Source organism: Cyanistes caeruleus, chromosome 2 (genome assembly GCF_971803275.1).
Source record: "Cyanistes caeruleus chromosome 2, bCyaCae1.hap1.1, whole genome shotgun sequence".
In the NCBI taxonomy this organism is placed as follows: domain Eukaryota; kingdom Metazoa; phylum Chordata; class Aves; order Passeriformes; family Paridae; genus Cyanistes; species Cyanistes caeruleus.
The window spans coordinates 6065740-6092185 of NC_141702.1; the positions used below are offsets into that span (position 1 = coordinate 6065740).

At 39.0% G+C, this 26446-nt stretch overlaps 1 protein-coding gene and 1 long non-coding RNA gene across 4 annotated transcripts in view; one reads left to right on the forward strand and one right to left on the reverse strand.

Annotated features, from left to right (window-relative positions):
• Nucleotides 1-26446, reverse strand: part of RCAN2 (regulator of calcineurin 2) — an 83941-nt gene that overhangs the window by 25804 nt on the left and 31691 nt on the right. The window contains exon 1 of one of the 3 annotated variants that reach the window (XM_023924270.2): nucleotides 16526-16975. The exons of the other annotated variants lie outside the window; for them this stretch is intronic. Coding sequence (XP_023780038.1) covers nucleotides 16526-16612 — 87 coding nt within the window. The 5' untranslated portion in view covers nucleotides 16613-16975. Of the gene's footprint in view, nucleotides 1-16525; nucleotides 16976-26446 lie in introns of those variants that run through there. 3 annotated transcript variants of the gene reach the window in all.
• On the forward strand, nucleotides 23223-24219 carry LOC147654572 (uncharacterized). Its single transcript, XR_015282686.1, has 2 exons — nucleotides 23223-23297; nucleotides 24058-24219. It is a non-coding gene; the product is annotated as an uncharacterized LOC147654572 (long non-coding RNA).

Here is a 26446-nt window from a genome sequence, read left to right on the forward strand (position 1 = left end):
TCATCAGCCACAGCCTTTCTGAGCACACCATATCTGAAGCACTCCAGTTCCAGATGCTGTATGAGCTCCCTGAAATGCTGGAAGTACTCTTTCAAACCAGCTGGCAAAGTGCACATTCAATGACCAGATCCATTAGTCTCAACCCCAGTTGAAATGTTGAGTGGGTTGTTCTGTAGAGACATCATTCTTTGTTCCCTGAAAAGCTACATTTGATTCCAGTGCTGGCTACCATTATTGTGCAACATCACCTAATAGTTGTCTTTTTTTTTTTTTCTTCTCTTTTGCATTGTATTTGGCAATGGGAAAAAAAAAAAATCATCAAAACCTGAACAGATTTGTGGAAGATTTAATGCATTTGTTTTCCAAATAGCAGCCTTACATTTTGGCTTGAGAATGGTAAAAATAATGCTAACAACAAAGACATGAAGAAAATATTCAGACTGTCCTGAAAAAAGAGTCTATTTTTGTTTACATTAAGATTTAAAACAATAACTGAGTAGATTATGTAGTGAACTCTAAGGGGCTTATCTGCACTGGATTTAAGAATGTTCATAATACAATACCAGCTATCACTTTTGTCTTGTTGCCGTTGTTAAGCCCAACAATTAATTGGTAGCAAAAGGAACAAATTACAGTGTATATGTTTCCAAAGTTCTTATTATCTTAATTTAGAACACAAAATAAGGAAGAAAAATAACCTTAATTAGTTTTTACCAAAAGCTGCTACATTTATGTTAATAAGAAATGTTCCAAGAACAGATCTCTGCAGCAAAACAGTTGGTGCTGAGGACTTTCTGATCAGGTGCCATGGACTGAATGCCCATTACCAGCTGGAGCATATGAGGCACACTACTAGTCTGCATCTTCTATATGAATTTCATCTGAAAGGCATCCAGTTCATGAACTGCTCTGTGAAGTGAACAAAAAGCACAGTTAATGAAGAGCAACAGGAAAGCTGCCTCATGAGAATGCTCAGCTCAGATTCAAAATGCTAATGTAGACACAAGTCCGTATCTCTCAAAAAAATAGATAGCTGGCACTCCAAGAGAAGAAAAAAAACTCCACAACCAAACTGAAGTGCTAGAGACACTAATAAATAAGGGACTGGTGGTCAAACCTGTGCACAAAACGAGGACTGAAATTACTTATTATGAGAAGCTGTGTGAAAATTACTCATATTCATAGAACTATAGAATGGTTTGGGATGGAAGGGACCTTAAAGCTCACCTAGTTCCAAACCCCTGCTATAGGCAGGGGCACCTTCCACTAAACCAAGTTGCTCCAAGCCCTGTCTCACCTGGCCTTGGACATTTCCAGGGATGGGGCAGCCACAGCTGCTCCAGCCACCTGTGCCAGGTCCATAACACCCTCAGATCAAGGAATTTCTTCCTATTAACTGTATAAACTTTGATACTGTAGGAAAAGCTATCTTATCTTATTGCGACACTATTTTTAATTGATCTTGGGCAACTGTAATTTCATCTCAAGCTTCTGAGTCCACCCCAATGTCCTGTTAATGGTGACACTGAGGCTAGGACACACCCACAGCCACAGCGGGAAACCACAGGCTCACAGGAAACCATGGGAGTAGAACTAGAGTTTCTATAATTCCTTCTGAATCATTTTACTTCTACACAATCCCCCACTGGAGTATAGAAACCTCAGCCTCTTAAAAATATGTTATTGAGGCTGTGGAAGTGTCAGGGGACACCTCTGTTGCTGTGATGCAGAATCAGGATGTCAGTGCACAAAATGCTAAATGCAAGATGAACTACAGTAAAGCAACACCAAGAGCTGAGAAACTGTGTCTTATTTATACTCCTTGAGATGCAACATTGTAAAACAACCATAAAATGCACACTAGTATTCCCTGACACTGTCAACCCAGTTAAACTGGAAAAATAAACAAGAACAAGCCATGAGACAGTTTAAACAAATAAAATGCTTGCATTGCCCGTTCCTGATTTACTGTTTTGCCTACAGTGATCAACATTTATAGCATTTCAGCTGTTCTCATCAGTCATGGGGAATGCTTTCTCCCTCTCCTCTCCTCTAACACTGCAAACTGCACAAATAGGACTAAAAATACAGTTTCAACTTGTCTGGATTTGGAAAGGACACTGACAATTTTGAAAGTGACTATGAAAAAAAAAACCCCCACAAAAAAACCCAAAACAAGTAGGAGAGCAGAATAGAATCTAATATCATGCAGCTCCATAAATATTACTTAACTGATGAAAAATGATACAAGGGAAATTCCTGACCCACCAATGTACATCCTGTCATCATCATCCTCTCTACTTCCTCTGCAGCCCACAGTCAGTGACCCCCCAGCCACAACCAGCAGCTCTGTGACTACTCTCTAACGCTCTGCTTGTGCTGTTTGACTGTTCCTTGCTCTTCCCAGTCTGTCCCAACCATCTGTCATTCCCTGTCTTACACTTCATTTGCAAATTACTCGAGCAGGTCTGTTGTTTGTACATCTGAGCAGTTCCTAGGAGCTGCAGCCTCTGAGACTGGAGGCTCTTTGTACAATGAAGATAAACCAAGGATGGGAATACTTTTCCTCCAGTCAAGTGGCTGAGTGGAGTTTTTAGAAAGTCTACATCAACTACAAGTAAATGGTGTTTCAGAATTAAAGGCATAAACAAAAGTATCAGAGAAAAACATGTAAGGAAGTGGTAAAAAGAAAACTAAAGAAAAAATCATCACTGGGCTGGAAGAAAAGGAAATGTCCTGTTTAGAAATGTGACAAATCGGGGGTATTGACATTACATTGATATATATCACATATGTCTTTGGATGAACCAAAAACAATGAGTGCAGGAGGTGAGGGAGGGGATTCTGGCCCTCTACTGCATCCAGCACTGGGGACCCCACTGCAGAAAGGACATGGACATGATGGAGCAGGTCCAGAGAAGGCCACATGCTCAGAGGAATAGAGCACATCTCCTTCTGCAGCTTGTCAGTGAAGATCCATGTTCATCATTAATTCTTTATGCACATTTTCTTTTTAACATAATTTCTTCCTTGGAGTGCTTCCTTCACTAATTGTTTATAAGAGAACAATTGCACTTGATGGATTTATTTGAACAGATTTTTTTTTTTTTAAATATTATTACATAGGATAGAGACTTTCCCCACAACAGGAATTGTGCTAAAGTGTAAAGACATCAGTGTAAATATATGTACATACATATATAGATATATATGTATCTTCAGTTCAAAAAAAAGGAATAACCACAGGTAGAAGTCAGTTCCTCCTAACTTCAAACAGCAGAACTTCCAGACTAGAATGTTCATGTTCATACATTGCATTGAAAGACTTATAAAAGACTATGAGCTTCTCAGTCTCACACACACACTGATTTGGTGCCCACAGAGGAGGGTCAAATGAGCTATAATCTGCTGGGTATAATTCCTCTTAATGCTGTTATCACTCTGAAAAGTTTAATTGTGAATTTGATTTTGCAGACCATGGCAGAAAATGGATGGAAAGCATCTGCATAAACAGAGATGATACACTCTTCTCTCCATGCTGATTCCAGATTGTCACTGGAACCCACAGATCAGCACTGACCTACAAAAAACCTGAAGATGCTTTCCAGTTTTAATAAATTTCAGTGGAAAAAAAAAAAAAAGCTCTTGAAATATTTTTACACTTGGAGAGGCTTTTTTCTTCCCCATCAGAGGTCGCAGTCTTTAGAGGATGCCAGGATCTCAAGCTGCACAGATGCTGAAATACTAAAGGAACACCACACAATGGTTTGCCTGCCTATTAAAAAAGATTTCAACAGCATATTATAATTTTCAGTATACACCACAATGCTTAATTAGGCTTTAGAACTTTAGAGTGTTATAGAGCTCATGACATCAAGAATTTAGCACATATCAGAAAACTGGGCTTGTGCAGGCTAGGAAAGAGGATTTATGGGGACTTAGTAAGCAGATTCCAGCACCCAAAAAGGCTGAGATTACAGATACAGGTTCTGTACTGGGTACAGAAGGTCAAAAAAAGAAGCAGAGGTTTTAATCTGACTCAACAGCCACTAGTACCATGCCCTTCTAGACAGGACACAGGGAATTTCAGTCTTACAGTGATATAATTGTTTTATTAGGCAGGTGGAAGGAACCCCAGGGTGAAAAAGCAAATTTTCCTGACCAAACTGCTCCCATGTCATTTTTCAACCAACTGGAAAATTTCCAGTTGGCACGATTTCTGTTTAGAAACAAGAATTAGAAAGTAGACTAATCCTATATTAGAGCTAAAACTAGCACTGCTCTTCATCAAAATAATTTTCATTTCCTGATGTGAAAAATACATCAGTAACAGCATGATATTAAAAAGATACTGGTCTGGGATTATGAAACTGAAGCTGCTGTCCACAAATGCAGAGCAATTGGTGAGAAGGAGTAAGCCTTGTGACTGGCAAGCAGAGTGTCAACAAAGGAGATTTTCTTTTTTATGAGCAAGTTTTAAACAAGTAAGTAGGACACAAAAATAATCACTATCCCATAGTTTCTTGCCCTGTGGCACTGTTTCACGCTGGCTCTGTGTTGCATTTGCCTTGTAAATGCCCTTATGCCAGTCTGGAACATTGGAGACAGATGTATAGAACCAGAGAACGTCCAGAGCTGGAAGGGACCCACAAGGATCATCCAAGTCCAACTCCTGGCCCTGAACAGGACACCCCAACAATCCCACCCTGTGTCTGAGAGTGTTTTCTAAACACTCCCTGAGCTCTGTCAGCCTTGGGGCTGTGACCATTCCCTTGGGAGCCCACTCAGTGCCCAACCACCCTCTGGGGGAGCCCAACCTAAGCCTCCCATGACACAGTGCAGACTTAAGGAGTCTGGCTTTGAGGTCAAGGAGATTTTTTTGGTGCAAATAGATTTTAAATGACAGGAGGAGGGGGATGCCAAATCTGGTGGAAGCAGTCATTCAAAATAAAGGGAAGCCACCTGTTCACTGTGGAGGTTACATCTTCAATGTTCAGAGGGTGTCCCAGAGCACTCAGCTTGATGCATGGAATGTGCCTGCATGCAGCTGCACATCACTGCACTGGAGAAGCAGCACCAGTTGTAGCCCCAAGAACAGAATTTACACTTCTGAACTGAAATTGAAAACTCTGTATTTAATCAAGATAGGATATTAATATTTAGTTATGAAGAGCAAATTATCAACTAAAAGTGAACACATTCATGTGAGCATATGTGAGCACATTCATGCTCAGCATAGTCCAGACTTTCTCCAAGGGATACTCAAACCAGAAACACAATAGAACTGGATTTGCTACATATAAACTTCAAATTTAATGGAAAACATTAGTGGGGAATAAACCAATGAGGGTACCCTTATATAAGCAAGTGGTCTCAACTGAAAGAGATCAGGTTTATATTGGGTATCAGAAAGAAATTCTTTCATGTGAAGGTGGTGAGGCCCTGGCACAGGTTGCCCAGAGAAGCTGTGGCTGCCCCATCCTTGGGAGCATTCAAGACCAGGAGGAACAGGGCTTGGAGCAGCCTGGGATAGTGGAAGGTGTCCCTGCCCTTGGCAGGAGGTGCAACTGGATAATCCTTAAGGTCCCTTGCAACCCAAACCAGTCTGTGGCTCTGTAATTTTGTGATTCTAAAATAGAGTAGTTAAATAGGTACCAATCTGCAGCATTATCACCCACACCTCATTTTACACACACTCTCATTATACCATCATTTTACCAACTACTTATTTCCAAAGTAAATTCCCCTTATCCAAGACCTTTTCTTTATAGAATTATTACTGTCCTTTGCTCTGCTTCTATTTCACTATACCATACATAAACTATAAAACTGTATAATAGTTAAAGCTTAAGCAGAAATTTTACACTGAGCTAATAACATAAAAAAATATTCTGTACTGTTTTCTAGGATGCAGCATGCATAGAGTAAATTCTTGTTTCATGACTGCTACTGTATGCCAAGCATCTTCCCCTATCACAAAAAATATCACCACTCTGGGAGTTAGGATTGCAGGCAGCTTGCTTACATCACTAGTTTTTCAACAGTGTCATTCAAATAAATTGTTACAAAAGTATTAAGCAGATAGCTAAATATCTTTATTCTTTATTTACTTATTAAAAAAAAAAAAAAAATCAGGCAAAAAGGCATCAGCTCCTAAGCCTCTAAAATTTTAAGTACACCAATAATTTACTTCTGTCTAACATAAGCAGCATACTCATTTCTGCTATGGCCCAGCATTTGGCTTTGCTCCCAGCTGTCTTGATTAATAAGAATTTTTTTTTAGCTCAACAACTCCCAGATTCTGGTTCAAGGACTGGCAGCCGCCTGCAGAATGCTGGCTGGTCACACAGCCCTGCAGTTCCTCTCATGGAATCAGCTGTTTCTAAAGATAAAGGTACTACTTTTCACACATCAGTGGTTTTCTTCTTAGGCTCTGTAAACAAGGTAGCAACATGAAATTTCCTTTCTAGAAAAGAAAATGTGCATCTGAAAAGTCTAAGGAGTCTCACCATAGACAAACATAACAGCTTCAACTGCAAACTTGGGCTAGAGCACCTTGCCTGTAAGGAAAGGCTGAAAGATTTTGGGGTTGTTCAGCCTGCAGAAGAGAAGGCTTTAGAGTTCTGAGCTGTATAGCAGCCTTGGGATACTTAAAGAGGATATTTAAGAAAGATGGGGACAGACTTTTACCAGGGTCAGACAAGGAGCAATGACCTTAAACTAAAAAGGGCAGGTTTAGATTGGACCTAAGGTAGAAATTCTTTCCTGGAACTGTTCAAGGCCAGGTTGAATGGAGCTTGGAGCAATCTGGGATAGTGGAAGGTGTCCTTGCCCACGGCAGGGGATGGAACCAGATTATGTTTGAGGATCCCTTCCAACCCATACCAAAACATTTGTTTTGCTTACAGAAGTGTGATACTGCTGCTAATTATCCACTGCAATTCATTACAATTTGAAAGATTTGCATCACACAACTGTTTAGTTATGTGAATGTCTCTATACAGCTGCAACTTTATTTCTTTTTTCACTAAATTTCATCCTGTTGTTTAACCAAGGGTTGTTCAGAATTTTGATGCTGCCATACCAGACCACTTTTTTGGAGGTTTTTCCCTTTTGACTACTGTCATCATTCTCAAACTGCTTTCAGGAAGAAACATGTGAGCTCATCTACTTAAATGGCTTCACCATTTGAGAATGAACTGGTTCTGGTTTAGACATTCTGTAAACAACTACGCACCCACCTTATGGAAATTATATTTGGAGTGTAGATTACTTATGGAAATTACTCGAACAGTGTGAAAGCTTTAGTCAAAATATCTACACTCCACATCTTCTTTATCCCACTTATCCCATTGCCCTGTCAAACAAGGAAGGCACGTTGATTTGACATGACTTGCTCTACACAGCCTAGGCCTAATTACCTCCAAAGTACTTCCAAACTTATTTCCAAAATTTGAATCAGAAAAAAATACCTGTAATTGTCCAGATCTTTATCCTCTGCCCCTTTTAAACACATATGCTATTTTTTTAAACTCTCATCCTCAGAAGTCTCTTTGTAACCTATGAATTCTTAAAGAAAATTCAAATAGTAAAAAATTATTTCAGCTGCATCCTAAAGCATACTTAGGTAGATTTTAGTAGCTTCTATACACTTAAATATCTGTCTTACCCCTGCATTTTTCGCAGTTTTTCTTTGCTCTGGCCACTGCTAGGGTTGTTTTTTCTATTAATTTAGGTAATTATCTGTGTTATTATATAACATAAATGAAATCAGTCACACCATAACCTTTCCCACATTATGTATCTTGCTATTAATGGATTTACACATTATTTTAATTTTTATCCATCACAAGACTTCCCTTGTTCTTATTTAAAACCTCTGATAATGGAAACTTATTTTGTGATTTTGCACACTTGATTTTCACATTATATATAAATCTTTAAACTGCTCTAAAGCAAAAGGAGTATCTGATCTTGCCCTAACAGTCTCTCATTGTATGTCCCATCTGTCCTTTGCATCAGGATAGATAATCTCCATTATGCATTCAAAAGTGCCTCCTTAGCTGCTAATTCTCATGTTCTTCTTGGTCTCTCAGATAATCCTCTTAGGAGACACTTTTACCAGCTCCATAAGGTCACTGAAAATGACTTTTCAAAAAAATTATTCTCCTCTAACTTCAGACTTTATTTCAAAAGCTACTAACTTCAAAATAATTTTCACCAACAGCACTTGCCATTATTAATTTCTTCAACTGCTAAAATCAAAACTGAAAATCAAATAAAATTACCTATCTCCATTTGCTGAAAAAATTGCACCCAGAACAGGCTCATAATTTGATATATGTCTTACTGTATCACCTACCGTTTGGATATTTCCAATAGTTTAAAAATTACTTTTATTTGTTTCTAGTATCATCTACCATACTGAACAAAAACAACATGGGAAAACACAAAATTCCTTCTTACATTTCATGAGAATGATGCAGAAAGGCAGAGGAGGCGGGAATAAAATGTACAAAAAGAGAATATATTTGATTTATTTTTTGTAAGGTTTCCATAATATTTTCTGTCCCAGACGTGCATGCGTAGCTTAGTCTAGTCATGTTCAATCATTTAATTCCTTGTGAGATATTTAACTCCAAAAAGTTTTGAGGAAGCAGCTGAAAGTAGAGTGGCAGCAGCCCAAAGTACCTGTTCACAAAGGGATTTTGTTACCTGGAGGTGGGATGGAAGCCTGTGGAAGATGCTTTCAGTAAAGCAGAAAGCTATCAAGATAAATTTAACTAAGGTTTCAATGATGCTTAACACCGGCTTGATGAAAGCTTTGTCACAAAACCTCCTTATTTTAGATTATCAATGGGTTTTTCCAGCATCTTGTATCATCTTCTGTCCTTAAACCATTCCACTACAGCACAAGAAGTCAAAGTCATCTGTTCTCACCTTGGTCTTCCATTATTACTGTTGTTTTCATGAGCTCTCCTTCCATCCCGACCCCCGCTGCTGTCACCCCCCCAGACAGCAGTCCTGCCACCACCTGCCCCAGCCTCCACTGGAGGTTTCCCCACCTCACCCTTTCCCAACAGAGGCACTTCATCAGAGTGACTTCCCTCCTGCCAATTCCCACGCTCCCCTTCCTCATTTCCACCACATTTTGAATAACCAACTGATTTCTTCCTCCCTCAGCTCAGAGCAGTTCCACCTATGATCTGCCCTTTAGAGATATTTGCTTCTCTTAAAAAAAAAATGTTCTTCTTTGAGGGAGAAAGGCCATTTCTGCTGGTAGGTTACTTTTTGTAGGTAGGTTTTGTTTTTGTATCAGCAGTAGGAAATAAAACAATAATCCTCCAAACAAAACAAAATATACACTACCCCATCCCCACCACAACCAAAATTTGTTTTGTGGTTAAAACAAATTTCCCAGTATAGGTGTAATTATTCAGACAATTCAGAAGTTTTTATTCTTAGTGGTTTAGTTATTGATTTTCTCTAAGAAATGTGGACAGGTAGCCAAAACTGAACGAACCTTGTCACTGGGCATGAGGATACACAGCAAAGGATGATGAAACTTGAGGATGGTAATGTTTGAGTAAAATTTGTACAGCAAACAAAACAATCATCTTCTTATCTCCTCCATAGATGTAACTTCTTTTATTGAGAGGATTAGCAGGATTTTTACCATTATTTGTTCATCTGCCTCACACCAGCACATCTGACCTACATGAATAAAAGGACAAGTGAGATCTCAGTAAAGTGGCTTCTCTCTGACTGTGCAGAAGCCCTGTTGCATGATTCAGCTCTCTGGAAGCCTCCACCTTTTAATGGCAAATACATCCCTCACTGCAACAGATGAAGCAGAGAAATTCTTCTGCAAGTGACAAATTGAGCTGCAGAAATTCCCCAGTACAGCTGCCTGGTGCTACTGCTCGGAGCTCAGCAGGTTCATTGGGTTTCTCAACTAATGGACTATTATTTCAACAGGTGGAACTACCTGGTGCTGAAAACTGGAGGCTCTTCCATGCTTCTGACAAATATGAAGCCATTCTGTAAGTCAGTCTTTCTGTCTGCCAGAATCTAATGCGGATTCTGAAAAGCAGCAAGTTAATTAAAAACAAACAACAAACACACCCCAACAAAAACAAACCACAAAAACCAACCAATATCAGCTACTAACTCATCAAACTCCTTGGTCTCCAGAAAATGCCTAGAGCTCAAGGACATTTGAGACTGAACATCTACAGAACATGATTAATAAAAGCAAGAATTATTAATTACCCCAGATCTGCCTGTCAAATACAGTTTCCTTACCAGAGAACATACTTCCTGGTTCCTTAGTTTTCCATCTGCAAATGAGAACACTTGGAACTTTTTACCTATAACATCACTTTGAGGTTTTCCAGCAACTCCAGGTGTACAGAAGAGAAGATGCCATGGAGATGCTGCTGCCATCCAGCTCTACACAGACCCATCCAGCTGTTTTCCCACTCTGCAAGGACAGCTGGGATGTTTGCTCCATCACAACTGCTACAACCAAAGGCTTCTTCCTTGATTTAGCACCAACAGAAATTCCATATGGGGACAATTAAAGGCATCACAAGGACACTGATGTTGTGAGAAGGCAGTCTGTGCTTCCAGGAATGGACACGGACAAAGCAGAAATCAACTGGAATCCAAGATGGAAAACACAGGCTGGAGCCAAAACTCGATGGCTGCACGCACTTTTTAGAGGCATTGCCAATAAGGAAAAGAAAGGGGAGAAGTCTCCCCTGGGGGAAATTTTAATTCTGTTGGCCTTTAGAAGGAGAAGATGCTTATTGAAAATCATATTACTGGGGGAAATCTTTAGGAAAAGCTCATGCACACAATGCTGACACCACTATAAACATGTGCATGGAAAACACAGAGTGTTCCAGCAAGTGGCCACTGACTGGAGGATTTGCTTGGCCCATTTCTGGCCCTTGGCAGCCTGTGTGTTAGTCAAGTGTTTGACAAACTGTGGTACAATTTCCTCAGTGCCTTTTTGCCAAGGAAGAATTCTCTGCTCAAGACCACACTGTCACGGTTGTTTGCACTCTAGCATATGATTAGGCAGCATCTTCCAAAGCAAACAGGCTGTTTAGCACTCGAATGATCAAAAATGAGTAGATTATTTAAGGTCTCTGGCAGAATCACCCCTAGAAAATCTCAAAGGAAGACCTCTCCAACCACAAAGCATGTACATAGTCTATAAGCTAAAAAAAAAATTACCATAAATTACTAAAAAATTACTAAAGATACATAAAAGATTGAAAAAAAAAATTACTATAGATTACTTAAAAACTACTAAAGATACACAGAAGGTTGGTGCAGACCTCTGCCTCAGAACCTGCAATGCTGCTCAGTATCATATCTTAGTCATGCTAAGAGGTAGCAAACAGCATCAGTAAAATTTGAGACAGAAGAGGGCACATATACAGCACCTTCAGAGGAAAATGAGACTGGACTAGAACAGATCTGAAAATAATGTGTCCCTGATATTTATTTTTTTTTTTTTTGAGAAGAAGAGAAAGAGCTTGGGTACTTTATCTCCCTCTAGGTTCTTCTTAGAAATTTAATTTTATTCTAAAAATTTGAATTTAAGTAATTATTTAATGAAAAACCAGTACCATACTTGTATCCATATTACAAGGATGTTAATCTATAGCTGCATGGATTAATTCTTCAAATCTACTTAAGAAAATCACCATCTCTCCAGTGTTCCTCTGGTGAAACAGCAGCACCCCCTTCTTCTGAGGCAAGGGAAAAGCAACTGCAAATAAGTGAAGATCAGTCTAATGAGCATATTATGACCTTTAGAAGATTTACCAGTCTATCATTTATTTGGGAACTTCCCTAAAGAGTCCAGCTGCCTTCACAGAAGGGTGTTAGAAGGACAGAGGCAAAGCCCAACCTGTGACTGCCACTGGGAGCACCTCAGTGTGCAACAGCACTGGCTGCACAAGCCCCAGCTTTGCTGTCAGAGTCTTTCTGTGCTGATCCTGAAGCCAAGAGCAGGGTCAGTGTCCTGGAAACAGCACTACAGCATTTGGTAAGCTCCTCTCCATTACTTGCTCAAGATGAACACAGTAAACAGAGATCAAAAGACATGCACTTCTATTTCTCTAGCAAAACTCTTGGGTCGTGCAGATTTCACAGACTCAACCTTATCTGCAATTAGAAAGAAGCACCAACTACAGAAAATACCAAGAGAAGATATAGAGCAGGCCTTTCTAGCCATCAGGGTATTTTTGGCAGTCATACTGTTGTTTGGCTTCCTCCTTATAGCCCGTCTGTGAAGTCTTATGACTGTGCAACAGACTCTTCCCACGGATCGAGCTCACATGGCTGAGGAGAAGGATGTAAAGACAGAAACCCAGAAACTCTCCCAGCAAGTCATGCTTCCTGCCACTGGACAGCTGGCACCATCCAGAGGGGCAGAAACACTTCTCCCCCTTTCTCCAGTTTTCTTCACTTGACTCTGACCCTAGAGCACTTAAACTTTAAACCTCAGAACATCTTTGTGAATGAGCCACTTAGACAAGTGGAGAATTGGAGAGCAAAAACCACAAGCATCTAGTGTGCTTTTGCCCTTTAGACCTCAGAAGCTTAGACTGCTAAACCTCTCAAAGGCAGGATAGTGACTGAACCTCCAACCCATCCATCCCAAACAACTCTCATTAGCAGGGAGCATCTGAACTGAGTAATGAGTTTACAAATTGACAGAGAACCTGCTCCAATGAGGATTAATCCTCCAAAGCAACAGTCCAAACAGTGAAACTATTTCCATTTCCCTTTGCTGCCTGGCTCGTGTACACATTAGGTTTTTTTCCCCCTGTGTTAAGATAACAGTCCCATCCACATTACATTACTGTCTTCAGAATGTGATCCATCTGGACCATTAGTATTTCTTCTCTATTACAGCAGTGCCAAGTTGCACCAATTCTACCTTGTTTCTGAGTGGAATGGTCTGTGTGAACAAAAGTGAGGAGAGAATATGTAGAATTAATCATATAAAACCACATTTCTTAAAATAAGAAATAGAAGTTTAAATTATCTTCCACTGTTTTGGTTATGTCTGGAATTTCTCTATTAGAAATAAACAAGATATTCATTAACTAATTATTTATATAATAAAGATCATTACATGAAATTATCATCTAGAGGCACTGAAAGAATCTTAATTATCCAGGTAAACTTCAAAGAAGAACTGCACTTCGTGATTTCTCTGGATGCCTTCTCAACTCTTCTAGTTCCTGATCTACAGTCAGTAGCATGTTGATTAGCCTGACCCAATTTTTGGATTAGAAAGACAACTCAAAGCAGCATGTGATCAGAGGTGAAGGGCTTGTTGGATGAGTTAATGGGTGCCAAACCCATGGTGTCAGTGCTGGTGGCCAGCTGCCACAGCCAAGGTACCCATATAAGCCTCTGTACATTGAAAGGATGAACAGCTCCAATTGCAGCAACTAAAAAGCTTTGCCTTCAGTACTAAATAACTGCTCCCCTGTTCCAAGGACCAAATGGAAACAGAGTGTTTCCAAGCCTGACTGCCAGATGCTAAGGGCATAATGCCTACAAAATAAGGTCTCCAGAGGTGGAAAAGCAGCAATAAGCTGGAGAGATCCCTCTGCTCCAAGTCCTGTGCCCAAAGCCAGCTTTACATAAGAATGCCCCAGCTCTGAGTGACTGATGATCCTGAGAAGTGGCAACTTCCAGGAGTCCCCATTGCCACCTGCTGTGGGAACTGCTGCTCCAGAACCTTAACACACCAAGATCTGCTACTGCAGTCCTGGCAGGCTCCTCACACCCTCAACCTGCAGCTGCAGTCAACACGTGCTGCAAAGTGCAGAGCAACGGCTCCGTGTTGCCAGCATCCTTCTCCCAAACCTCATGGGAGAACAATGGCTCAGTAACATCAGCATCCTTGTCCCAAACCTCATGGGAGAACAATGGCTCAGTAACATAAGCATCCCCCTCCCAAGCCACGTGTTATTTCTAAACCTAAACTGAAACAAAAGTGAGATATGCTGTAAGCATATCCTAAACCCTGAACACAACCCGTGCTGACGTCAGAGAACTATTCTACAGGACTAACAGCTCATCTTAGTGCATCTCACCAACCACCACGTATTCTAAGATCTTCCATATCTGTTCTACCCCTGAGGGAACATTCTTTTCACACAGGGAGAAGGTTCCCTGCAATAAAACCTTTTATCAGAGAAGGGACAGTAGCCTGGACTTCAGTTGTCAATGCTACCTGTGCCTTCAGGATGACCCACAAAAGGGTTGGGCAGAGGGATACTCACAGAATAGGTGAAGAAGACAGGAATTCTGCACTTGCTTTTGCCCTTCAACTTCCACACCCATCTCTTCTCAGAAACAGCCTCCTTCCTTTTTAACCCTAGACTTGTTCCATCCTATCAAAGTCAACATAAACTTTTCTTTGCTGTGACCATAATGTCATCAAAAAACCTCACTTTGAAATGAGCCCTTTGGCATACAAAAAATAAAGCCCTAATGTTTTTTTCCCTGCAATTCTCCTGGAAGTGAGGAAAGAGCAGTAGGTATCTCCAGCTTTAAATTATTAGCAGCAGTGAAACTTTCACAGAGAGGATGCCCACACTGCAGGCTGCTGCACTGGGAGCTCGAGAATGAGCACAGAGCTGGCCACAGCCTCCACAACAGAGTTTGGGGACGGGCCAGTGGAAAGGAGCCTGCAGTGAGCTGTGGGTCACAGAGCACACACTGCTCACACCCTCTAAGTCAGGCAACTTCAAAGTAGACTTTGCATTTCTAAGCTGCAGTGCAGTCTGCAGTGCAGTCCCCACTGTAAATATACCCAAAGTCTTTGCAATCAACATTTTAATTCAAACATAAGAGAGGAAAAAAGCAAAACAGGGCAGCTTTAACCAAAGCAAAAAAGGTACAGAAAGTCCAAGTAACACAAAAGGGTTACAATTCCTGTAATGTCTCTGTAACCCTTTTGTTCTCTTATCTCATATTCCTGGCCCACACTTTATAGATGTTGCAGCTTAAATCAGGCTAATCTAAGTCTTACCCATGTCAGTGGAATGCTTTCTGCTGAAATACATTAGTCAAAATTTTGCTTTTGCATTGCTACTGACATATGAATAGCATGAGGATACAAGAAGCTCACTAATTTCTTGCATGGTCTTACATCAAACATGGACCAGACACCAAAAGACCGAGATACAAGATCATATCAATGCAGGTGTAAATCCTACACGTTAAAAGAAAATACTCGAGAAGAGAAGAGAAGAGAAGAGAGCAGATAAACATTTTACTACTTCAAAATAATACAAGAAACATGTCCCAATGCAGGCAAGACTCCTCACCTGAATCATTCCTATGAATTACTCACTTTTTCATCTCTAAATTCACTGTTAACTGTTAGGAAAAAAGCTTCTTAAATTAAGAAGCTCTTGGTGCCAACACAAAAGCATCTGTATAAAGTATAAATTATCTCAAGGAGCAACAAACTAACAGGGAAATAAAAATCATCAGAACCTCTTGCAAAACAAAATAGTTCTATTTCCAGTGGCTTCAATGTTTGACTCAGAACCAAACAGAACAGAGGTTCAAAATTTGACCTCCAATTTGTAAATCCTTCTTACCTGGTTCCAGTCTTTCAATACTAAGAACCATCAGATTAGAAACTAATTTTGTCTGTACCTTTGTCCTTTATAAACTGCTGAATATCACTCTATTATATCTATGAGCTCCTTCAGCTGATCTGTGAAAAACATACTTAGAATTCCTCTTTCAAACTTACTTTGCAGTGATTTTCTTGCAGTAATATGAGAATAAATGAAAAAATTAATTTATTTCAACAGTAAGCAATTACACACAATGACTTTTCTACAGCAGTTGTCTAATTAAGAGACTATGAGCCCTGCATATCAAGCCTTAGGTTTAAGCATTGTTTTTCAGGTAGGCATATGATACGCAAGATGCATAACTTTTTGTGTTCTGTTACACTGCAGATGCACAAAGACACTTACTATAAACTTTCAACCCTTCACAAAGAATTTATGCTTGCATATTTGATTTGAATGCGAAGAAAAGAAACAGCTACTGTTCAACTGAGTAAAGATATCTGAAGGTTATCAACATCAATAAGTAACATTTATGGTAAGGCTGATCTAAAAAGTGACATTGGACTAAAATTAACTTGACAAAATTAACACAATGAAAGATTTTTTATGAATATGAAAAATGCATATGCACAGATGTCAGTTATATAACCCATTTCTTATATCATTAAAGAGTAAACACTAGGCTATTCTTTCAGCTTATCAAAACACAGTAAAAAGCAGACACATTTCCTTTCCCATATTTCTCTCCCCTAAATAACAGGTTTTTTTAACTGCGTGTCTTTTACCACCGCAGCAGAATCTCATCTGCCCTCTTATTTTCAATTGCTACATTCAAATGCCTATTGCTCCCAAAGGCTTTTCTGACAAGCAACAAAAGGATTGCAGGCGCATACCTTAACCTCTTGGCTGGCAAAAACCTCCACATCAACCCCACAGGCAACCAGAGTGGAAACATCACAGTCCATGCTACGGGCTGGCATCCCCCGCCTTTGAACACAGAGTTAGGCAAGCTCAGAGTCACAAACGACGGAAAAAAACAACAAAACAATGAAAAAAAAAATCTTCAGTACTGCAATTGAACAGTCCAAGATTCAGTTTCAGCGCTGGCAATGCCTGCAAGCCTCCAACACGAGCTCTGTGCACTTAAAGTGAGTTGCTGGTTGCCTGTCCCCCGTACACCCACCAACTGAGCAGGCACAGCATAGTAACAGCGCTATTCCATCTCTCATGGCAATGACATCACCACAAAGACTGACATAAGCTAAATCTATTTTTTCAACCCTTTTATCTCTAGGCAGCACAGTGGATCAAATTGAACATGATTATGTGCTAAATCTGAACTCGGACTAAATCAATTCAAGCAGCGTTCACTGTCAACTGAGTCATAGCTGTTGTTTCAGCTGAGTGCTTATGGTCGCAAAAAAAAAGAAAAGCGATCGCCTGACAATGAAAGCTCCACTCCGAGTGGAAAGTAACCCACCATTTAAAGCCACTAAGCTCAAGGTAACATTTGTTACTTTATTATACTTTAAAATCTACAGCAGAGCACTAATAAAAAACCCCTCAAATCAACAAAATCTCAGCACTCTGCTTTTAATAGTTCTAAGTCCTGTTTTTTAATAAAGCACCCTCTATAACCCCACACATGGGATTAGAGAACATCTCGTCCTGTCATCAGCAGTGATCAACACGCTGCAAATTTGATGCCAGTGCTTTGCATCCACGTTGCACTGTGACTCATCCCCAGGAAGATCAGAGGCATGTCTGTGTGTGATTTGGAAGTCAATACCCCTTCAAAGAACAGAACATGAAAATTTCCTTGAAATTAGGACTTCACACTAGGCAACCTTTACACCATCCATCCTAAGGGTTAACCCCTCACAAATATAACTGTGTTCAACAAAAGAAACAAGCAGAAGTGAAGATGCTTTACACCTGCTGACTCAGTGATGTGATCTATTTATTCTTTGCAAGTTTTATAATTTTTTTAATGATAGAAGTAAAATATCTACATGTCTGGGACTTCCAAAGTGATCTTCATTCCAGACTGGCACCATTATTTTTCCTCTACTGTTTCATTTCTGTGATCCATAAATTACTATTAATTGTTGTAAGTTTAAAATTGGCACTTATGGATACATTAGATTAATAAGAAACATTAAATATTTAACTACTGGTATGAACCTAGGAGCATCTCATGGCTCAGTGTAAAAGACTAGTCTGCTTACCTCCACTCACAGATAAACTCCTAATTATACTAACATTAGGTTTAGGAGGAAATTCTTTACTGTGAGAGGGCCGTGACATTAGATGCTGAGACAGATAAGCCAATCTCTCTTACCAGAGAATTTTTTTCCAAGTTCTATTAAATAATTTTCCCACTTTTCAATGTGCATTTTTAGCAACCTTCCCAGCAGTAATCACAAACTAAGATCCACAGCCAGGACAAAAACATATCCCAGCACTAAATATTTTACAAACCCAGACTATACAGACCAACAGAAATGGATAGGGCAGCAGAAGGCAGAAAATGAATCAATATTGTTTGTCATGATCATCAATTGCTTTGTGCACTGGTCACTTAATCACTGTCAAGATTTTTCATAAACCACAGGAAACCACTTTTTAGAAAGAATTTGAAGTTAATATTTTTGTAAATGTTTATAGGACCTTTCATTCGTATATTTGAATATAATATGTACATGGTAACAGAGAAAAAAAGCTGTAAAGGCCTGATTGAAGTTGTAGGCAGACAGCAATGGAAAAATCATGGCCTCAGAAAAGTGAGAAGCCAGTAAGTGCTATCAAAGAGCTGGAAGGAAACACTGAAAGCAAAGATGAGTTGTATGTCTGAGTCTTATGAAAGTTTTAACAGTGATGGACCATCAGGATGAAAACAAAACAGGCATTTGGCAAAGGATATGATCAAGAATCAGACCATGATGGTCTCTAAGGTCCATAAAGGTATCCAGAGTCAGAGTGATTCCTGGCCTGAGTGTGGTCTCACAGGAGTGATGGAAAATAAGATCTTACATTATAGAGCTACACAGGATAGTTCTGGAATTATTTTTTTCCTTTCTTCTTCTTTAAAAACTGTCACCTATCAATTTCAACAGCTTTAATCTTATGAAAACTGGCACCTGATGTGCAAAATGACCTGTTCCGCTTCATGATGATTCCTGTACTTCCACTGTTCATCTCCTTTCAAAAGTGAATCACTGAAACATTTCCACTCCATCTGACTAAGGAAACCTTACTGAGATCTGTTATTTTCATTTCTTGCTTCTTCTTGTTTATTCCAAAGCATAACTTAATTTTTCCCCTTAAAAAACCACTCTAGCTCACTAGAGTATTTTAGGGATCTCTTTACAAAGATAACCTACTCAGTTTTGCCTCCTGAAAACAAAGATTATCTAACAGAAGAACTCTACAAAGCTTTTGAGTACTCCAACTAGTATCTTTCAATATATGTCATATTCTATTTGTTACTGCTCACTTCTCATTTGAAATCAAGACATATTCCTATGTGAATGCTTTTTTTCAGGGCACTCCACAATTCTTAATAGTCTCACCTAATGTTAATGAAAAATTTATTATTGAATGCTTTACAATTGGTTAATACTGACTTATTTCTCCAGTTCAGGAGATTTGCTGTTCACCCAAATTTAAAGAAAAAGTATTTAAATTTCTTTCAAAAAATTCCCTAACTTTGTCTCTAGATGGTCTTGCTAAATTCAGTTCACCAAGCTCCCAAGAAAAAATTAAGCCATGTTTCATGCATATTTTAAAGTATTATATTCAATAAATAGAAATTGATACAGGTAGACCTGGACTTCAGCATTGTACTGATACTCATTCAGTAGGTTCTGCAGATCACAAACTGGTACCAGTATGTAACTCTACTGACATCCCTCACCGATTTTATATGGAATTTAAGGCCATGACCATAAATTCTGAGAACAGAAAGTGGAGAGTTTTGAACAGTAACTCAGAAGTTACTGTTCAAAGTAACTTCTTACAAGCACAACAGTCTTAATTTGTTTCAATGTTTCCCCATAGTAACAGCCGTGCATGGAATTCAAGGGGCACTACTCGCTATGTGCGAATGTCTCAGGGGCTGAATTTAGGAGCAGTTGAGGCTCATTTGTAAAATCAGGCTGAGCATGAAAATATCAAGTTTTCACAGTTACATGCACAGGCATCAGACAGGTTCTAGAACTCAGAGCAATATTCCAGGTTATTGTTCATTCACAAGCACCACAGTAACCCCAGAGCATCACGAGACTGATGATTAAGACTTGATGATCAGGTCTTATATTTTCATCAACTTCTATATTTTCATTTCCTCATCCAAAAGGAAAATGAAAGCCATGTCATTCCAGCCAGGAATCTTGCTTTCTCAATCTGTACAGCTCCTAGGACAACACAGCCTTTACTCCTGTGTGTGGAGGTGTTTTTCTTCTGTAGTTCCAGCTGTGTCTCAGCTTAACACATATAAGCAACACCACAGATTTAAGACTTGCAAGCTCAACTCTCAAGTCATTAAAACAACTGCTACAAAATCTTGACCCTTCTTTTGCAAGCAAACTGATTTAGCCTTAGGGAAACTTCAGTGGCTCTGGACCTCACAGTAACAACCAAGTGGTAACCAAAACCAGCAGCTAAATTCAGAGCCTGACTTTCTTCCCCTCTGGATGAAGCTTGTGGTTGCTATCACTGGTACTAGAGGGGTTCTTTCTGTAGCAGCCCTGCTTGCAGGTGCAAACCTTACTAAGTCAATGAACAAATCCAGAAAAATAAAAAAGAGGCCTCCATCAATGACCCTTTGAGGGCTGAATGGATCACTGGGAATGGATTCACATTATGGATGACTGAAGTGCTTTTAATGATGTGCATCTCTATTGATCTCATTCAGCCTACTGCACAAGTAAACAGCATTTAAACCATGCTCCTACATGTCAGTAGGAACATACATTTACAAATATAATCTCATTTTTAATGGAATTATAAATATAAGTACTTTCAAGGCCTCATAAAAATTTAGAAATGTAAGAGACAGCCCTGGAAAAAATAATCCAGAAAAATAAGACAGTTCTTCCAATTTCTTTGTCTGCAGCAGAAGAAAAGAAAGGCCAACCACAAACATTCTTCAGGAGCAAAGTTGACTCCTTTGGTTAGGAGTTAAAAGGTGTTTTACAAGGACATGAAGAAAATAGAACACTGAAGACTGGGCAGGGTTCAGCTCACCCATAGCAAGAAAATATTTTTTTTCCTCATGACAGTGAGCATGGGCTTGTGCTAAGGTCAACTGCCCCCAAAAGAATGGAAGCACCAGTCAAGTCCAGCCAGAGGAGCACACCACAAACAGAATGGCCATCAACTGCTTGGAAATACAGATTTTAAATAGAACATTTAACTATCATTTGCAGTAAATAAGGAACACTGAACTATCCAACAACTACAAACCCACTGATTTTCCCATGATGAGTCTGACCCCTCTAAAGTTTCTACAAATCCCAAACTGGCATCAATTGTGACAAAAAAAAGGACTTCAATTCACCCCTTCTCATAATTAATAATCATTCCTATGAAGATTTTTAAAGACACAGAATTCTGACCAGACAAGAAAAGTTTCATTAAACTTAGAACAATCCTAAATCAGTAAATTCCTCATACATGTACCAAATTTTAATCTTAAAAAATGCGTTGGCTGGCTTTGCTTTTAGGAAAGGCAGCTTTGCTGTATTTTAAGTAATGTTTTGCTTTTTTGTAGGCAATAACTTTCTGTTAGTCACGCTTCTAACTCTTGGAATCTGAGGGTATCCAAGAAAATAAAACAAGTCATCAGCATTATGAAGGATTTCTCCCTCCTTAATAAAGGTAATACCAAACAACTCAAAGGCCTGCACATGATGGGAGAATACTTCAGTGACTGCATAAACAACTGTGTCAGTCAGGCAGCATCACTCTGCTGTCTCATTTAGCTACACACAAGCTGCAACTGTGAGTCAGAGCTGCTCAATTATTTTAACGTGGCTGTACCATTCATAGTCCTTCGCTTCCAAGTAAATTCAGGGAGGTGTGAGGGGGTGGAAATCTGTGCGTGTGTCTTCTGTCAACTCAGAATGGTTACAAATCCTTTTCTGTGCCAGATCCACACAGGAAAACAACTGTTATGGTCCCAAAATGCAAACCCCTCTCTCTGGCAAAATGAACTGCTGCAGTTCAGTAGTCAGGACATCCTTGATTCGTCTGGTGAACCCACGACCACCTACAGAATACATAACACACACATGAATCCTTGGCAACAGAAGAAAATCATAACCCTGCAGTGTAAGCTGAATTTCTTTGCAGCCTAGCTACACAGGATCATTGATAAATTGCATAGGTTTCAAATTAAGAGAACTAAACATAGATCCCCACATGCTGGGATACACATTGCCAGTATAAGCAACAGATTTGGGAATTAATTTCATGGCTCCAGCATGGATAGCTAAGGCAATGGGAGTTGCCTAAGGATATCCAAGACACACATACAGGCTTGACAGACATGATCAAGGACCTCTGGAAGATTCCTCTCCTCTGAACCAACAGCCAGAGGCCCCAAGAGGTTCTCTAAGATATTTAAATTAGCACTTATTATTTGGGCAACTGCTCAATACACTCCCTGTTCAATGCACTCCGTGGCCTATTAGAGTGGGATTTTACTGATCAATCACTTGCTGTGTAGTTTAGGATGGGCTGAATGTCTCTCCAGCCTCTGACTGCTAATAGATTTCTTGCAACTACAACAGAAACATAAGCATCTAGCACATATGTATAAACTGATGCTGTAATTTATGTGCTAATCTTAAACTGAATACTACACATAAAGTTATCACTGTGCCTCCAACAGCAAAATAGGAATGCTGATAGTTGCTCTGTCAATGCATTCAATATTGATGAGCACATGTAAAACAGATTTTTATGCTGTCTTTAATTTTATAAAAGTGATAATGACTGAAGACTACAAAACAGGTGAAGTCCTTACATATATTTATTCTTGCAGTACTTGAAAACAAAATTAAAACCAGGTCCTATAAGGATTCTGTACAAGATTCACACACACAGAGGATGCCAGGCCAGAGCTCTGACAGCTGCAGGAAACTGAAATCCCAAGCACTCCCTCAGTTCCCAGTGGGAAGTCGGAGGTACTCAGGGGCTGTCACAGGAATAAGACACTAAAGAAATGGATTCAGTTCTTCACAAGAACTACCTTTGTGACCTTGGATGAAGAGCATGCAGAACACACATTCAGAACAGCTCAGAGCTTTGTGTTTTATTTAGATTTTAAGTGTAAGCTGGGCAGTACAAGGACTCTCCATTACTATTTGTTATTTAACAGATGATGCCAGTTGGAATAAGTCTGTAATGCTCCTGCCTAAAACTGTGATTTGCAGTTATCCACGAGCTCTGTTAACAGCTTCAAAATGTATTTTTAAATCATTTCCATTTACTCGTCTCAGACTAGCAAGGGTATTTAACATGCCTGTATGTTTTCCTTGTCATTTCAGACGCTTCATCACAGCAAAATGCCCTTGAAAGAAGAGCCTGGAATACAAATGCTCACTGCTGTGAGAGAGACCAACCTTATCTCTCAAATGCAGCTCTGCACAGGACATGCAGGTGAGAGATTTAATGGCTGTGCTGAGAGAAAACAGCATTTACTGCCAAGCCAGCAAAAGCAGCCCAGTTCAAAGGGAAAAAAAAAAAAAAGAAAAAAAAAAAAGGAGAGAAAAAAGTCCACTGTCAAACAGCATGCAGTCAGACAGCAAAAAAATGAAGCAATGAATAATAGATTTCTTACATAATTGCTATTTTATCCTGGTATTATAGGGTGGGATTTATTTTGCTGCAACACTTTAAAACAAATAGTCTCTTCTGTTAATCCCCAGATTAAACTGCAGACAAAAAAAAAAGGTGTTGATACTTAAAATTTGCCATATAGAAATATTACTTCTTGTCTTCATTACAGATGACACTGTTGTCTATTCTGTTAAATCCTCTGCTATTATTTTTTATTTACGTTAGAAAGATAGATAGAGATTAGATACGATGAGACCTAAAAGTCATATGTAAAGATTCCAATGGGTCTAAAGTGAAATAATACTGTTAAGAAAGGGTTTTTTCCCCTAGAGCATGAACATGATGACCAGAAAAAAAAAAAAAAGAAAAAGAAATCTGAGTAATTCTGAGATATCAGTGCACTTGTAATGTATTTATAAAATGGATTTATCCTAGTTTATCCTTACAAGACTGATTTCATGATTTCACAAACAGAATAGAGACCATGATGGGCCATTTAAGAGCCTGTTTATTTGAAGACAGATCAGATTTATTTTCCCCCTTTTCCTAAATCCCAGACTTTTTTCTTTTTCCTAACTAGAATTCAAGAAAGTCTTCCATTGACCCAGCCCAGAAAAGGACCAGAACCAGTTCCACTCCTATGTTCTGAACTCTCCGTTTATGCAGTATCTCCATATTTCTTATGAAGTGTGATACAGCTCTAAAGGGACATAAACAAAAATAAAATAATTAAAAAATTGAAGCAGAATTAGCAGAATACAGGCATTTCATATATGAGGTATCAGTATGGTTTCAGAAAGTGAATATTTAAAACACTTCCAAACCATTTAGTTATTCTATATGTTGGCCCACTCTCTAATAAAAGAGCTTGACACTGCATTGTCAGTATTAAATTGACAGTAATTAAATAGCAAATACATTAAAGTACAAGTGAGTGACAGAAAATTGATCTTATTTCAAAGCAGCTGATCTATATTTAAACAGTCAGCTTCCTTCTGAAATATGGAGCTTCAAACAATGAACCCAAATGCATGATACTCCCCAAACCAAAGCATCTTCCAGCAGTAAAACATTTCCACACAAAAATTCCAACTCATTCTACTTTTGATAGGAAAGAAGAAAAGGAAAAGTTGAGGAAAGCCAAAGGCAGAAGGGGAGAACTCAAATATTGCATACAACCTACAGGAAGTCCAGCTGTTACTTTACAATAGGTTTTACTTTTTGTTTAGTTGTTTGGGTTTGTTTTTTTTTTTGTTTTGTTTTACTTTAAGTAATTCAGTTTTAATCAGAAGCCCATGTCAAAACTTAACTCTTTCTATGAAGTTCTGTGAAGCTTCTTGTTTTCTTGAAAACAAGACTTTCTCATCCTCCACTTTTTTATTCTTCTATAGCTTCTTATAATTTTCTGGTTGCTTCACACCTTCACAAACCCAGCTTATGAACTTGTTTAGCTTTGGGAATATACTGGTTCATTTTTTTTTGTAGATTTCACATTAAGTGGTTACACACATTTGGGAACTGGAACTGATTCCTAAACCACACCTCCAGTTACTCCAGGTGACTATGTCTGCCAGGAAGATTCTGAGCTTAGTTTTGAGACCCAGTAGCATGCAACAGTCCACATATGTGCAAGTATTGCTGGCCATGTTTATGATCTTTTAGTTGCCTCCACTCAGCCACGCTTTAACAATTAAATATACTTTCTAGAGCCTAAAGGACCTGTTGAAATTTTTTTTCCCTTCAAAAACTATATTAAAAGATTCCAATTGCAAAGGTCAAAAAAATATGTAATCACTTTATCTCAGAAATTGTAAAGTAAAACTTTTATGAAGTCATAACTTCAGTCCCACAGCAACTGCCTCTGACTTGTGCATGTCCAGACACACAGACCCGATAATCTGATGTGAGTTGTTCTCTGCAGCCCTGTCCAACCATCACTTTGTCCAAGACAGATTTAAACAACCAAAAGAAGGGAGTCTTTAACAAAACCAGTGGTTGAAATTCTGTTAGTACACAATGACTTTACCTGCTACTCAGTTCTGCATTCCTAATCATGACCACTTGTGCCCCAGTTAATTTCACCCTGAGTTTTGCTCACAACCTTATCACAGCTGCCTTCACCTCATCACCAAGCAATGCATATTTAGTTATGTGTATTTCTTCACAAGTAAGCTCATCAAATTATCTGCTAATATTTATTGGTGATTTAACTTTAATTTTCTAATTATTTTTGCAATCTATTAACATGATTTCACAGTAATATTCTATTCTGGTTACATGAATCAATTCACAGAAGTTATGGATACAACTCCAATTAAAAGCTTATCACATAGCTATAGACCACTTAATTTCCTCTTTAGTCACTTAAATTAGAACAATGCAAATAATCTATGAATGGAGAGTGCTGGCGGTGGAACACTCAAAAATTTCAACCATTAATCCAAAAGACTAATTTTTTATACAGTGCACAGTATCTCAGTTAAGGGGGAAAAAGTGTCTGACTAAAAAACTCCAGTCCTCTCTACCTTGTGCCCTTTGATGTAAGGTGCTTTCAATGCTTTCTTTTTCCTTGCAGCCACCAGAGCTTACTGTAGAAAGCTGATTGTTTCCTCACTGTTGAAAATACGAAAAATATTTAAGTATTAATTTGCAATTTATTATGATTTTTTAAAGTAGGATCTATGCATTTTAGTCATAAATGAGATTTTACAGTCAGAACTTCATATTCATCCTTCAACTTGAGATGGACAGGTCCTGCTTCGGTTCACTTGACACCCCACCAACTATGTTACAATTTCCTCAGGCCACACAGCTATATTTAGGCTCAGATATTACAACACATAGCAAGAGGCACCTTGGCTGTAGCACCTGCTCTCTCAAAGGATCACTTGGAACTGCTCTGTTTCATTCCACAGCCCTGGTTTCATTGACTTGAATAAGAAGAAATTCATGCTCCAAAATGTGTGTAA